The sequence below is a fragment of the Anolis sagrei genome, chromosome 9 (assembly GCF_037176765.1).
Source record: "Anolis sagrei isolate rAnoSag1 chromosome 9, rAnoSag1.mat, whole genome shotgun sequence".
Classification (NCBI taxonomy): Eukaryota; Metazoa; Chordata; class Lepidosauria; order Squamata; family Dactyloidae; genus Anolis; species Anolis sagrei.
The window spans coordinates 31,724,833-31,740,153 of record NC_090029.1 but is presented as its reverse complement, the minus strand read 5'-3'; the positions used below and the strand labels follow the sequence as shown (position 1 = coordinate 31,740,153).

The 15,321-nt window shown below is 43.4% G+C and overlaps 1 protein-coding gene across 1 annotated transcript in view; it reads right to left on the bottom strand.

Annotated features, from left to right (window-relative positions):
* Positions 1 to 572: 572 nt before the first annotated feature.
* SQOR (sulfide quinone oxidoreductase) overlaps positions 573 to 15,321 on the bottom strand; it is a 33,273-nt gene continuing 18,524 nt past the window's right edge. The window contains exons 6-10 of the mRNA XM_067471425.1: positions 12,861 to 13,070; positions 10,160 to 10,343; positions 6,274 to 6,341; positions 1,964 to 2,142; positions 573 to 740 (exon numbers count right to left, since the gene is read on the bottom strand). Of these exons, the coding sequence (XP_067327526.1) occupies positions 683 to 740; positions 1,964 to 2,142; positions 6,274 to 6,341; positions 10,160 to 10,343; positions 12,861 to 13,070 (699 nt within the window). The 3' untranslated portion in view covers positions 573 to 682. The remainder of the gene's footprint in view (positions 741 to 1,963; positions 2,143 to 6,273; positions 6,342 to 10,159; positions 10,344 to 12,860; positions 13,071 to 15,321) is intronic.

Genomic DNA, 15,321 nt, shown 5'->3' with positions numbered 1-15,321 from the left:
AAGGTGATCTTTTGCAGCTGAGAGATGGTAACTTTGTGTTATTTTTATATTTTGTATTATTATTGGGAGCCCCCAGTGGCGCAGTGGGTTAAACTGCTGTGATGCTGAGCTTGTTGACTGAAAGTCGCAGCATCAAATCCGCGGAGCGGCGTGAGCTTCCGCTGTCAGCCCCAGCTTCTGCCAACCTAGTAGTCTGAAAACAATGCAAATACGAGTAGATCAATAGGTACCACTCCGGTGGGAAGATAATGGTGCTCCATGCAGTCATGCTGGCCAGATGACCTTGGAGGTGCTTATGGACAACGCCGACTTCGGCTTAGAAATTGAAGTGAGAATCAACCCCCAGAGTCAGACACAACTGGACTTAATGTCAGGGGAAAACCTTTACCTAATTAACTTGCCCAACATGACAAACTAAGTACTGATGGAGTTTCAAGGGGTTAACCTGGCATGACGTGAGTTGTAGTTCACCTACAACTTGCAATTTGTAAAAGAAAAGAAAAAAAGACTTTCAGATAACGTGGGCAATGCTGGGTACCCAAGCTAGTTGGTTTTAAGATGAGTCTGAAGTTGAAGTATAGGCTGAGAAACTCATTTATTGATATTGACAGAGAATACCCAACTGGAATGCTTCTCAGAAGCTTACATCTGATGGTATGCATATTCTGTGGCTTCCATGGAATCACTTCAACCCCAAGTGTAGCAATTTTCGTATTGAAGCTGGTCCTCCCCAATATCCCCTATGGAAAAAAAAAAGATTAAATAGGGATAAACATTACTGGTTAAAAATGCAGTTGGGACGGCTAGTTATTAATAATAATAATAATAATGTCATGGGAGCCCATTCAGGCTGAAAAGGCAGTGCATGAGTGAGCTTAGCTGATCCCTAATCCATCTAAAACACAGACATGTGCCTTTCATCTCAAGAACAGAGAAGCATCCCAAGCTCTGAGGATCACCTGGGAAGGAATCCCACTGGAGCATTGCAGCGCACCCAAATACCTGGGAGTCACTCTGGACTGTGCTCTGACCTACAAGAAGCACTGCCTGAACATCAAGCAAAAAGTGGGCGCTAGAAACAATATCATACGAAAGCTGACTGGCACAACCTGGGGATCACAACCAGACACAGTGAAGACATCCGCCCTTGCGCTATGCTACTCTGCTGCTGAGTCTGCATGCCCAGTGTGGAACTCATTTCACCATGCTAAAACAGTGGATGTGGCTCTTAATGAGACATGCCGCATTATCACGGGGTGTCTGCGCCCTACACCACTGGAGAAATTACACTGCTTAGCCGGTGTTGCACCACCTGACATCCGCCGGGAAGTAGCAGCCAATAGTGAAAGGACCAAGGCAGTGACATCTCCAGCTCATCCCCTGTTTGGGTATCAGCCAGCACGTCAACGACTTAAATCTAGAAATAGTTTTCTAAGATCTACAGAGACACTCGCTGGAACACCTCAGTAAGCGAGAGTCCAAAAGTGGCAGGCTCAAACCCAGAACCTCAACCAATGACTGATACCAAATGAGCATCACCACCACCACCCTGGGCACACAGAGGACTGGGCAACTTGGAAGGCGCTGAACAGACTGCGCTCTGGCACCACGAGATGCAGAGCCAATCTTAAGAAATGGGGCCACAAAGTGGAATCCACAACATGCGAGTGTGGAGAAGAGCAAACCACTGACCACCTGCTGCAATGCACCCTGAGCCCTGCCACATGCACAATGGAGGACCTTCTTGCAGCAACACCAGAGGCACTCCAAGTGGCCAGATACTGGTCAAAGGACATTTAACCAACTACCAAACCCACAAATGCTGTATTTTATCTGTTTGTTTGCTTTGTTCTGTTAGAAATGTAATATAATTGACTGGTTAATCTGACATGACAAATAAATAAATAAATAAGTGCCTCGCCACTGAAAGACTTGACTTTTTGTAATAGACTGGAATACTTACTTCAGGAGACCATACCAATACAGATATGGCATCATATCAGCCTTCATGTGAAAACTAATCAGCCGCTCCTTGCTCTGGTCAATAGGGAAGGTTTCCAATGGTTGAGCGTTGTAGTCAAACTCGGCGAGGATCGCTCTGTTGTAGTTGGTGACCAGGGGACAGGATGTGTATCCATCGTACTAGGAAAAAAATTGATAAATTTATTTATTTCGATTATTTATTTCGGTTACTTCTACCCCACCCTTCTCACCCCGGAGGGGACTCAGGGTGGCTTACAAAGGCACAATTCGATGCTGACATCACATAACAGTAGTATAAAACAATCTAGCAGCAATTTATTTATTTATTATTTATTTATTAATGCACTTGTATACCGCTAATATCTCAGCCTAAATCGGCGACTCATTGCGGTTTACAACATTTAAAAAACAATATTCAGTTAAAAGCATAAAACACATATACAGTACAAATTATTGGGCCACCAATAACAATCCTATGCATCTCATAACTGGAATCGTAATCCAAAATTCATCGTCCGTGTATAACCAATCCTTAGTCATCACAATTCGTTACAACGGATTAACCGAATGCTTGTTTAAACATCCATGTCTTCAATCTTTTCCGAAACACCATCAGCGAAGGGGCTGATCGTACCTCTATGGGGAGGGTGTTCCAAAGCCGGGGGGCCACCACAGAAAAGGCCCTATCTCTCGTCCCCGCCAGCCGAGCTTGAGAAGCAGGCGGGATCGAGAGCAGGGTCTCCCCGGAAGATCTCAAACTCCTGGTGGGTTCATAGGCAGAGATGCGGTCAGATAGGTAGCTTGGGCCGGAACCGTTTAGGGCTTTAAAGGCCAACGCCAGCACTTTGAATTCAGCCCGGTAGCAGATCGGTAGCCAGTGGAGTTGGCGCAACAGGGGGGTTGTATGCTCCCTGCGCTCCGCTCCTGTTAAAATCATGGCTGCCGAGCGTTGGACTAGTTGGAGCTTCCGAGCTGTCTTCAAAGGCAACCCCACGTAGAGAGCGTTGCAGTAGTCTAAATTAATAGTTAAGAAACAGTTAAGAAACAATAAAACCAATAAAGCCGATAAAACCACTAAAAACCAATTGCACCTCATTAACGGTCAGCATTCACCATCTCATAATCCATTTTGTCAGTCCTGTCAGTCCTAATCGTCTGATTGTCCTTATCTAGTTGTCAAATTGCCCAAAGGCCTGGTCCCACAACCATGTCTTTACTTCCCTCCTGAAGGAGAGGAGGGAAGTTGATGACCTAATTTCCCCCGGGAGTGAGTTCCACAGGTGAGGGGCCACCACTGAGAAGGCCCTGCTCCTCGTCCCCACCAACCTCACTTGTGATAGCGGTGGGGTCAAGAGCAGGCCCCCCCCCCCCCAGATGATCTCAAACTCCGGGGTGGGACGTAGAGGGAGATGCGTTCGGACAGGTATGCTGGACCGGAACCGTATAGGGTTTTGTAGGTCAAAACCAGCACCTTGAATTGTGCTCGGAACTGGACCGGCAGCCAGTGAAGCTGACACAGCAGGGGGGTGGTGTGCTCCCTGTATGACGCTCCGGTGAGTAATCTGGCTGCCGCTCGCTGGACCAGTTGAAGTTTCCGAACAGTCTTCAACGGCAACCCCACGTAGAGTGCGTTGCAGTAGTCTATTCGGGATGTAACAACAGAACAACACTCCAGGATGCACCGAAAGCCATTTCTGGAAATTTAAACTGCCTTTCAGTTCAGGATTATTCCTCAAAGTTGCTAAAATTATACATATAATATTTATAATATTATAATGTATTACAATATAATATGACATTATAATTATACATTTATATAATCAATAATATTACAATATGTGGTATAATACAATATAGTAATATATAATACTGATATTGTACTATGCTAATAATAGAATATATTGTATGCATATATATCTTGTAAGCCCCCTTTGGAGTGAGAAGGGTGGCATATAAATGTCGTAAATAAATAAATAAAATATGCTCACATTAAGGCTAGCTGTATTCCTTCTTGCCACACTACACCTGAAAGCATAGGCCCATTTTTGATGATAACGTTTTGATTGTCTCTTTGCTCTTTCACATGGTCTTCTGGCATGTCGTGGGCTCCACTTTGTGGCCCCATTTCTTAAAGTTGGCTCTGCATCTCATGGTGCCAGAGTACAATCTGTTCAGTGCCTTTCAAGTCACCCAATCTTCTGTGTTCCCAGGACGGAATTTATTTATTTATTTATTTGCAGCTTTTACATTCCACCCTTCTCACCCCGCAGGGGACTCAGGACAGATTACAGTGTACACATCTATGGCAAACATTCAATGCCAATTTTTGACATACAACATATACAGATATACACAGAGGCTATTTAACTTTTTCTGGCCGCCAGGGGAGCTGTCGCTTTCATCATCCATCTGCGACACTGATGAAGTACTTCCGCATTCCCCGCATGCTTTTTTGCTGGAGTGCTTTGCTGGAGTCTTCTTTATGGCCTCATAAATCAGTTAATTTATCCTTCCCACACTTTAAGGTGGTACCTAATTTTCCTACTTGACAGATGCAACTGTCTTTCGGGTTGCAAAGGTCGACAACAGGCTACACAATTGCTTGGAAACCCATTCCAACCTGGGCTGGCTTTGAACTCATTATCTTTTGGTCAGAGTGATCTTAATGCAGCTGACACTCAGCCAGCTGCACCACAATCCACAATTCTCATTTAGTATCAGCCATGGATTGAGATTCCAGGTTTTAGCCTGCTACTTTTGGACTCTAGCTTGCTGAGGTGTTCCTCCGAGTATGTCTGTAGACCTTAAGAAGCTATTTCTTGATTTAAGGTGTTGGTTTCCTGGCGGATATCCGAACAGAACATGGGCTGGAGATGTCAATGCCCTGGTCCTTTAATTATAGGCTGCTACTTCCTGACGGATGTCAGGGGGTACCATACCAGCTAGACCAGTGGTTCTCAACCTGTGGGTCCCCAGATATTTTGGCCTTCAATTCCCAGAAATCCTAACAGCTGATAAACTGGCTGGGATTTCTGGGAGTTGTAGGCCAAAACACCTGGGACCCACAGGTTGAGAACCACAGTATAATGTCTCCAGCAGTATTGGGCATAGACATCCTGTGATAATGCAGCATGTCTCATTAAGAGCCACATCCACTGTTTTGACATGTTGAGACGTGTTCCACACTGGTAGGCCGTTAGGAATTGTGGGAGTTAAAGTCCAAAACGCTTGGAGGGCCAAAGTTTGCCCATGCTTAACACAATCTTGAAAATGCTATAGTGAAAAAAATAGTTTATAAACTTAGTTTTATATTTATTTTTAAAACCCACAGCGAGATAATATTTTTGACCGTGAACCTAGATCCGCTTGCATTGGCTTGAGAAGTTCTAAAGCAGTGGTTCTCAACCTTCCTAATGCCGTGACCCCTTAATCCAGTCCCTCATGTTGTGGTGACCCCCAACCATAACATTGTTTTCGTTGCTACTTCATAACAGTCATTTTACTCCTGTTATAAATCATAATGTAAATACCTGATCTGCAGGATGCATTTTCTTTCACTGGACCAAACTGGGCACAAATACCCAATACACCCAAATGTGAATGCTAGTGGGGTTGGGCGAGGATTGATTTTGTAATTTGGGAGTTGTAGTTGCTGGGATTTATAGTTCACCTATAATCAAAGAGCATTCTGAACTCCACCAGTTATGGATTTGAACCAAACTTGGCTCCCATGACCAATGGAAAACACTGGAAGGGTCTGATGGGCATTGACATTGAGTTTGGGAGTTGTAGTTCACCTATATACAGAGAGCACTGTGGACTCATGCAATGGTGGATCTGGACCAAACTTGGCACAAATACTCAATATGCCCAAATGTTAACACTGGTGGAGTCTGGGGAAAATAGATCTTGACATTTGGGAGTTGTAGTTGCTGGGATTTATAGTTCATTACAATCAAAGAACATTCTGAACTCCACCAACCATAGAATTGGCTCAAACTTCCCACATGGAATCCCCATGACCATCAGAAAATACTGTGTTTTCTTATGGTCTTTGGTGACCCCTCTGACACCCCCTTGCGACCCCCGCAGGGGTCCCGACCCCCAGGTTGAGAAACACTGTTCTAAAGTTTAGAAGGGTAAAGAAAAGAGACTCATAATGGATTGAAAAATTCAATTTGACACATAACTAGTGGATTGTTTGTAAAATAATATTGGGGAGCGGAAATCTGAAGAAACAAAAACCTCCTGGGTTTAAGGACAAATATACAGACGTAGTAGTCAGGTTACCTTCTTACTTGGGGTTCTGCCCTTCATGATGGAAGAAATAGTCTTATCTAGAACGCCAGACTGGCCAGCTGCGGAAGAGATAAAGGTTGTCTTACATTAGCTCTGTCTGGTTTTCTGGTGATCTAGTAACTGCTAAAACAAGCAATATTTCAGGCTACAACTCAAGAAACTATTATCTAGTTTCTCCAGTTTCTGTAAACAAACAGATACAAGAGAGAAGGCATTTATTTTCTTTGTTAATATTGTATTGCAGGCATGGGCCAACTTTGGCCTTCCCTCCAGGTAGGACTTCAACTCTCACCATTCCTAACAGTCTCAGGCCCTTTCCTTTTCCCCCTCAGGCTCCAGTTGCCTCCTGTATGCAAACTACAACTCATATCTATATATATAAAAATGATCTGTGCATAATGAGTACCTTAAAAACAAAAGAACCAATGAACGAAATCACACCAAATTTGGCAACAAAACATCTCACTACACAAGGAGTGACCATCACTCAAAAAAATGTGATTTTGTCATTTGGGAGTTGTAGTTACTGGGATTTATAGTTCACCTACAATCAGAGAGCATTCTGAACTCCACCAACAATGGAAATGAACCAAACTTGGCACACAGAACTCCCATGAACAACAGAAAGTACTGGAAGGGTTTGGTGGAGATTGACATTGAGTTTTGGAGTTGTGGTTCACCTACATCCAGAGAAAACAGTGGACTCAATGATGGATGTGGACCAAACTTGGCACAAATACTCAATATGCCCAAATGTGAACAGTGGTGAAGTTTGGGGAAAACAAACCTTGGCATTTGAGAGGTGTAGTTTCCGGGATTTATAGTTCACCTACAATCAAAGAGCATTATGAACCCCATCAATGATAGAATTGGGCCAAACTACCCACACAGAACCCCCATGACCAACAGAAAATACTGTGTTTTCTGATTATCTTTGGCGACCTCTCTGACACCCTCTCGTGACCCCTTCAGGGGTCCCGACCCCTAGGTTGAGAAACACTGGTTTAGAGGGTAGGATTGGGCCAAGTTTATTCTCCTATTCTGACCTGCTCTACGGAGTTGATGTTCTAAACTAGGCATGGACAAACTTGGGCCCTCCTTCCAGGTGTTTTGGACTCCAACTCCCACAATTCTTAACAGCCTACCGCTTAAGTGGCTGAGGGGAAAAAGGAAAGGCTGTTAGGAATTGTGGGAGTTGGGAGTCCAAAACACCTGGAAGGAGGGCCCAAGTTTGTCCATGCCTGATTTAGATCTTTCAGTTGGGCGGATGGGGAAAACTAATTTAAATAGATGTATATAAATCATACAGGGGAGAATTATTGCCTTCATAAATTGTATGATCATACTTACATTGCATATAAAATAAATGTATAGATTAGAAAAAGGCATTCTCAGAAGTCAGAAACAACTTGATGGCACCCAACAAGAAGAAGCAGCATGGTAAGTTATAATTTCGCAGCCTCCTTACTCATTTTAAACATTTGCTTCTTGAGTTCAAATCAGGGGATTGGGAGTCTATACAAGACGTCAGATGCTTTTTAATACAGGCAGTTATCTTTTAGCCCTCGTATGACACCCTAAACCAGGAGTCCTCAAACTTTGTAAACAGAGGGCCAGGTCACAGTCCCTCAAACTGTTGGAGGGATGGATTATAATTTGAAAATAATAATAATAATAATAATACTTTATTTATACCCCACTCCATCTCCCCCGGGGGACTTGGGGCGGCTTACATGAGGCCACACCCATCAATACAGTAAACACAATATTATACAAAAGCATAACGCAATATAACACAAGGCATAACAGAACTAAAAAACATAAAATGCAAAACCTAAATAATAAGCGAGACAGCAGTATAAAACACTGGGAGATTGGGCAATGGAAATTGTTGGGGAGGGAGATCCGGATTGAGGAAGGAATTAATTGCATGAACCATAAAATAAATATTTGTAGTGCAAAAACACACTTAAAAACAATACAATAATTAACTTGAAGAACAATTTTAACACATGTAAACTTAACGGCGCTCCATGCAGTCATGCTGGCCACATGACCTTGGAGGTGTCTATGGACAATGCCGGCTCTTTGGCTTAGAAATAGAGATGAGCACCAACTGCCAGAGTCTGACACGGCTGGACTTAATGTCAGGGGACTACCTTTACCTTTACTATGCAGTCATGCTGGCCACATGACCTTGGAGGTGTCTATGGACAACACCGGCTCTTCAGCTTAGAAATGGAAATGAGCACCAACCCCCAGAGTCAGACACGACTGGACTTAATGTCAGGGGGAAACCTTTACCTTTATCTAAACTTATTAGTATTTCAATGGGAAGTGGACAGCGAGTGGAGAGGGGAGGCCTGGTCTCTGAGAAGTCCCCTCTGTCTTGTGGGGTTCCTCAGGGGGCCATTCTCTCCCCTCTGTTGCTTAACATCTATATGCGACCACTTGCTCAGCTGGTTCGAGGTTTTGGGCTTGAGTGTTACCAGTATGCTGACGACACTCAGCTGGTGCTGAAGATGGAAGGCCGACCGGACTCTGTACCCGATTATTTCCATCAGTGCCTCGAGGCCGTGACTGGATGACTGCATGCCAGCAGGTTGAGGTAGAATCCAGCAAAGACGGAGATCTTATGGCTGGGTCGACCGGGCAGTGGGGACATCCAGCTGCCTACCCTGGATGGTGAAGCGCTACGCCCGTCATCGTTGGTCAAGAGTCTGGGAGTCCTTTTGGACCCTCTGCTGATGATGGAGGCCCAGGTCTCCGCCGTAAGCAGAACCGCCTTCTTTCTTTCACCTGCGGCAGGCTAGACGGCTGGCCCCCTCCCTGTCCAGGGACAACCTAGCTACAGTGATCCAGGCCACGGTCATCTCAAGACTGGACTACTGTAACGCCCTCTACATTGGCCTTCCTCTGTCGGTGATCCGGAAGCTCCAGTTGGTACAAAACGCAGCTGCCCGGCTTCTTGCGGGAATTCCGATGAGATGCCACATAACACCAATCTTACTGCAGCTGCATTGGTTACCAATTGAGCACCGGATCACTTTCAAAGGGATGGTACTCACCTTTAAGGCCTTGCAGGGTCTGGGGCCGATGTACCTGAGGGACCGCCTCACCCCCTACCAACCCCAGAGATCCCTCTGTTCTGAGGACCAAGATCTATTGGAAATTCCCAGTGTCAAGACCTTGCGTCTAACAGCAACCAGACGCAGAGCCTTCACAGCAGTGGCACCACCACTCTGCAATACTCTGCCACCTGAAGTCCGTGCCTTGAGGGATTTATCAGCTTTCCGCAGGGCATGTAAGACATACCTGTTTTGACAGGCCTTTGATCTTTGATATTGCTGTTTTTAAATTGTTTTTAAATTGTGTTAGATTTTGCCTGTTCTTGTAAGCCGCTCCGAGCCCCAGGGAAGTGGCGGCATATAAGTTGGAATAATAAATAAATAAGTAAATAAAGGGGGGTCTGGTTTTGGCTGATGAGATAGGATTGTTGTTATTGTTGTATGCTTTCAAGTCATTTCATACTTAGGTTGACCCTGAGCGAGGGCCAGGTAAATGACCTTGGAGGGCTGTATCCAGCCCTCAGGCCTTAGTTTGAGGACCCCTGCCCTAGACAGCTGTGTCAATTTAGTTAGGAGATGATCACACGACCATCCCAGAAGTCCACAGGTGGAAGCAAGTGGGTCAGCAACACTATTATAGTGTAGTGTGGCACTGGCCTTAACACACATTTTGGTGCCTCGAATATTAGCCCTGTTTCTATTTGATCATCAGTTTCCCCCATTCTTCAAATACAACAAAGCCAGATTCGGTTTTTCAAAACCAGTCGAGAGCTCTGTGTTAAAGCTTGAGTATTCAACTAGCATCTCACCGATTGCTGCAGCCGTCTTGGAGGTCGGGAGGTTGGTGCAGTCTCCGATGCCAAAGACATTCGGGTATTTCTTATGCTGCAGCGTCTCCTTGTTTAAGTCGACCCAGCCGGCTCCGTCAGAAACCGGGCTGTTCAGGAGGACTTCGGGGGGGCCCATCGGAGGGGTGACGTGGAGCATTTCGTACTAGTTAAACAAAGAAACAGTCCAATTGGAAAGGAATCTGACCTTGGATCAAACTGGACAACAAACTTGATCTTGATTAATAATAATAATAATAATAATAATAATAATAATAATAATAATAATCTTTATTTGTACCCCTCTACCACCTCCCCAAGGGATTCGGTGCGGCTTACATGAGGCCGAGCCCAAAATACATGAAACAAAACATCAATAAACACAACATCAATAAACAATCAATAAAATACAAATCATAGAAATCACATAAACAAAAAACAATCAATAGTGACATAAACAATTTTAAAAATGGCCGGGCCAAACGTAATAGATTAAAATTGAAAATATGCTGACATGAACAAGGTAAAATATAACTAGGATCGGATTTTTCGGAGAGAAATGAGGGAGCACAGTCCATCCTAAGTCAGTATTAAAGTCCATTGTGAGGACATATTGCTGAGAGTTCTCCTTATTCTGGGAAGGCACACTGGAACAGCCACGTTTTCAGGCTCCTCCTAAAGACTGCCAGCGTTGAGGCATGTCTAATGTCCCTGGGAAGTCAGTTCCAGAGTCGGGGGGGCCAACACCGAGAAGGCCCTCTCCCTCGTCCCCACCAATTGTGCCTGCGAAGGAGGTGGGAGCGTGAGCAGGGCCTCTCCAGATGATCGAAGAGATCGTGTGGGTTCGTACACAGAAACGCGGAAGTCACAAGGAGGAGGGAGCAAGCTTGTTTTCTGCTTCCCTGGAGACGAGGACGCAATGGAACAATGGCTTCAAACTACAAGAAAGGAGATTCCACCTGAACATGAGGAAGAACTTCCTGACTGTGAGAGCCGTTCAGCAGTGGAACTCTCTGCCCCGGAGTGTGGTGGAGGCTCCTTCTTTGGAAGCTTTTAAACAAAAGCTGGATGGCCATCTGTTGGGGGTGCTTTGAATGCAATTTTCATGCTTCTTTGCAAGGGGTTGGACTGGATGGCCCATGAGGCTTCTTACAACTCTATGATTCTACAAGTTTTGGTAACTGCAGGTCCTTTCAGCAGTCACTCATCACATCTCCACAACAGTGGACTCCTTTTGCACTATGTATCTATCACAATTCAGCAGTTCAGCAGCACAAGGCTTAAACCCACTGCGCCACCACGCCACCCATTGTGCTACCAATCCCTTTTTGCCATGCAGGAAAAGCACAATCAAAGCTCTCCCAACAGATGGCCTTTGGGATTTCTTACAACTTTGATACCTCTTTGTAGATATCAGAGTTGTAAGAAATCCCAAAGGCCATCTATTGGGAGAGCTTTGATTCTGCTTTTCCTGCATGGCAAAAAGGGATTGGTAGCACAATGGGTGGCGTGGTGGCGCAAAGGGTTTAAGCCTTGTGCTGCTGAACTGCTGACCTGAAGGTTGGCAGTCTAAATCTGCGAGACGGGGTAAGCTCCCGTCTATCAGCCCTAGCTCCTGTCAACCTAGCAGTTTGAAAACATGCTGATAGGCTGTTAGGAATTGTGGGAATTGAAGTCCAAAGCACCTGGAGGGCCGAGGTTTGCCCAAGTCTGATTTAGCCTTTCAAACAGAAACATATTTTAATATGTATTTTACAGAAATGTGTTTTAATATGTATCTTTTGTAGAAATACATGTTTAATATGTGTGCAGCTGTGATATTTTTTCAATGTTTATGTGTTTTAATTATTCTGTAACCTGCCTCGAGCCACAAGGAGGGTGGATAAGAAATAAAATAATAATAATAATAATAATAATAATAATAATAATCACTATTATTATTATATAACCGCCTTAAGACACAAGGAGGGTGGATAAGAAATAAAATAATAATAATAATAATAATAATAATAATAATAATAATAATTATTATTATTATTATTATATAACCGCCTTAAGACACAAGGAGGGGTGGGTAAGAAATAATAATAATAATAATAATAATAATAATAATTCTATAACTGCCATAAACCACAAGGAGGGGTGGATAAGAAATAAAATAATAATAATAATAATAATTGTTAATGTTATTCTATAACCGCCTTAAGCCACATGGAGGGGCAGGTAAGAAATAATAATAATAATAATAATAATAATAATAATTCTATAACCGCCATAAGCCACAAGGATGGGCGGGTAAGAAATAAAATAATAATAATAATAATAATAATAATTATTATTATTATTCTATAACTGCCAAAACCACAAGGAGGGGCGGGTAAGAAATATAATAATAATTATTATTGTTATTGTTATTCTATAACCACCATAAGCCACAAGGAGGGGTGGGTAAGAAATAAAATAATAATAGTAATAATAATAATAATTCTATAACTGCCATAAGCCACAAGGAGGGGTGGATAAGAAATAAAATAATAATAATTGTTATTGTTATTCTATAACCGCCTTAAGCCACAAAGAGGGGCAGGTAAATAATAATAATAAGCCCCAAGGAGGGGGTGGGTAAGAAATAAAATTATTATTATTGTTATTACTGTAATAATAAAAGATTGCAGGTGCTGACCTGATAGACCTTTGTTTCTCCAGCTTTGTCCAAATTCTCAAAAACCGCCTCTTGTTTATCGGCTCGGACTTCCACAAGGTTGTACTTGTAGTTGACGGTGATGTCCCTCGCTTTGATAATCTCTAGCAGAGCGTCCGCATACTTCTGAACTCCAAAAATCACCCCGAGGGCAGTATTGAAGATTATGTTCGCTTTGGGACGTTTCCCTGTCTATTCGAATTAAAAAAACTCCATCAATACCAGTAGAATGATCTTTTAGAGCCTTTACAAAACTTAGAACATCTTTGAGACTAACGCTTATGTGGAATACCAATGGAGGGCAATGTTACATGGATCAAGGCTGGTTATTTATTTATCTTGTCATCAGCAACCATTGTATTACAATTCTAACAGAGCAAAACAAGCACACAGATTAAAAAGAAAAAGGAAAAAAACACACAGATTTTGCAAATTTGGTATTTGGTTAAATGTCCTTTGACCAGTATCTGGCCACTTGGAGTGCCTCTGGTGTTGCCGCAAGAAGGTCCTCCATCGTGCATGTGGCAGGGCTCAGGGTGCATTGCAGCAGGTGGTCAGTGGTTTGCTCTTCTCCGCACTCGCATGCCGAGGATTCCACCCTGTAGCCCCATTTCTTAAGATTGGCTCTGCATCTCGTGGTGCCAGAGCGCAGTCTGTTCAGCGCCTTCCAAGTCGCCCAATCCTCTGTGTGCCCAGGGGGGAGTCTCTCATCTGGTATCATCCATGAATTGAGGTGCTGGGTTTGGGCCTGCCACTTTTGGACTCTCGCTTGCTGGGGTGTTCCAGCGAGTGTCTCTGTAGATCTAAGAAAACTATGTCTTGATTTAAGTCGTTGACGTGCTGGCTGATACCCAAACAGGTATCAAGGCTGGTAACCCAATACAGAGTTGCAATGCACAATGTGCAGAAGCAATGTCCATTCCCATGCTACTCTAATTTAATGCATTATTTCATATATGGCAGTGATATATGCATAAGCATTGTAAAAAATAATAATTCCACATACGTATAAGTAGTACAACGTACACCTGTAAAATAATGATTAGGATGCTGGCCTGTATTGGTTGTCAAAGGGATGCAAATCCTCTACACAGCTGACTTGGCAATACTTGGCCAGAGTGAAGAGAGAGGGGGCCAGGGGACAGTTCCACCTTGTCTCCTGTGCTATGCTAATAATATAATCATAGAATCCTAGAATCCTAGAGTTGGAAGAGACCTCATGGGCCATCCAGTCCAACCCCATTCTGCCAAGAAGCAGGAATATTGCATTCAAATCACCCCTGACAGATGGCCATCCAGCCTCTGTTTAAAAGCTTCCAAAAAAGGAGCCTCCACCGCACTCCGGGGCAGAGAGTTCCACTGCTGAACGGCTCTCACAGTCAGGAAGTTCTTCCTCATGTTCAGATGGAATCTCCTCTCTTGTAGTTTGAAGCCATTGTTCCATTGCGTCCTAGTCTGCAAGGAAGCAGAGAACATGCTTGCTCCCTCCTCCCTGTGGTTTCCTCTCACATATTTATACATGGCTATCCTATCTCCTCTCATCCTTCTCTTCTTCAGGCTAAACATGCCCAGCTCCTTAAGCTGCTCCTCATAGGGCTTGTTCTCTAGACCCTTGATCATTTTAGTCGCCCTCCTCTGGACACATTCCAGCTTGTCAATATCTCTCTTGAATTGTGGTGCCCAGAATTGGACACAATATTCCAGATGTGGTCTAACCAAAGCAGAATAGAGGGGTAGCATTACTTCCTTAGATCTAGACACTATGCTTCTATTGATGCAGGCCAAAATCCCATTGGCTTTTTTTGCCGCCACATCACATTGTGGCGGCAATGTATATATTATATAATTACATAATATATTACATAATATTATATCAGTTGGGAGTCCCTCTCCGCAGCATCAACTGCTGCTCTGGGATCAGAGTGAAGAGGGAGACCAGGAAGGCAGTTCCATCTTGTCTCCTGCACTGTGCTTATAATATAATATAATATAATATAATATAATATAATATAATATAATATATTGTATATAGATATAATATTGATAATATTATAATGTAATACAATATAATATTATTAATAATAATATGATATTATAATTATATATATTCATATTATATGTAACATTAATAATAATATTACAGTATAATGTTATAGTACAATATACCAATGTAGAATATTAATAGAATCCTAGAATCCTAGAGTTGGAAGAGAACTCCTGGGCCATCCAGTCCAACCCCATTCTGCCAAGAAGCAGGAATATTGCATTCAAAGCACCCCTGACAGATGGCCATCCAGCCTCTGTTTAAAAGCTTCCAAAGAAGGAGGCTCCGCCACACTCCGGGGCAGAGAGTTCCACTGCTGAACGGCTCTCACAGTCAGGAAGTTCTTCCTCGTGTTCAGATGGAATCTCCTCTCTTGTAGTTTGAAGCCATTGTTCCATT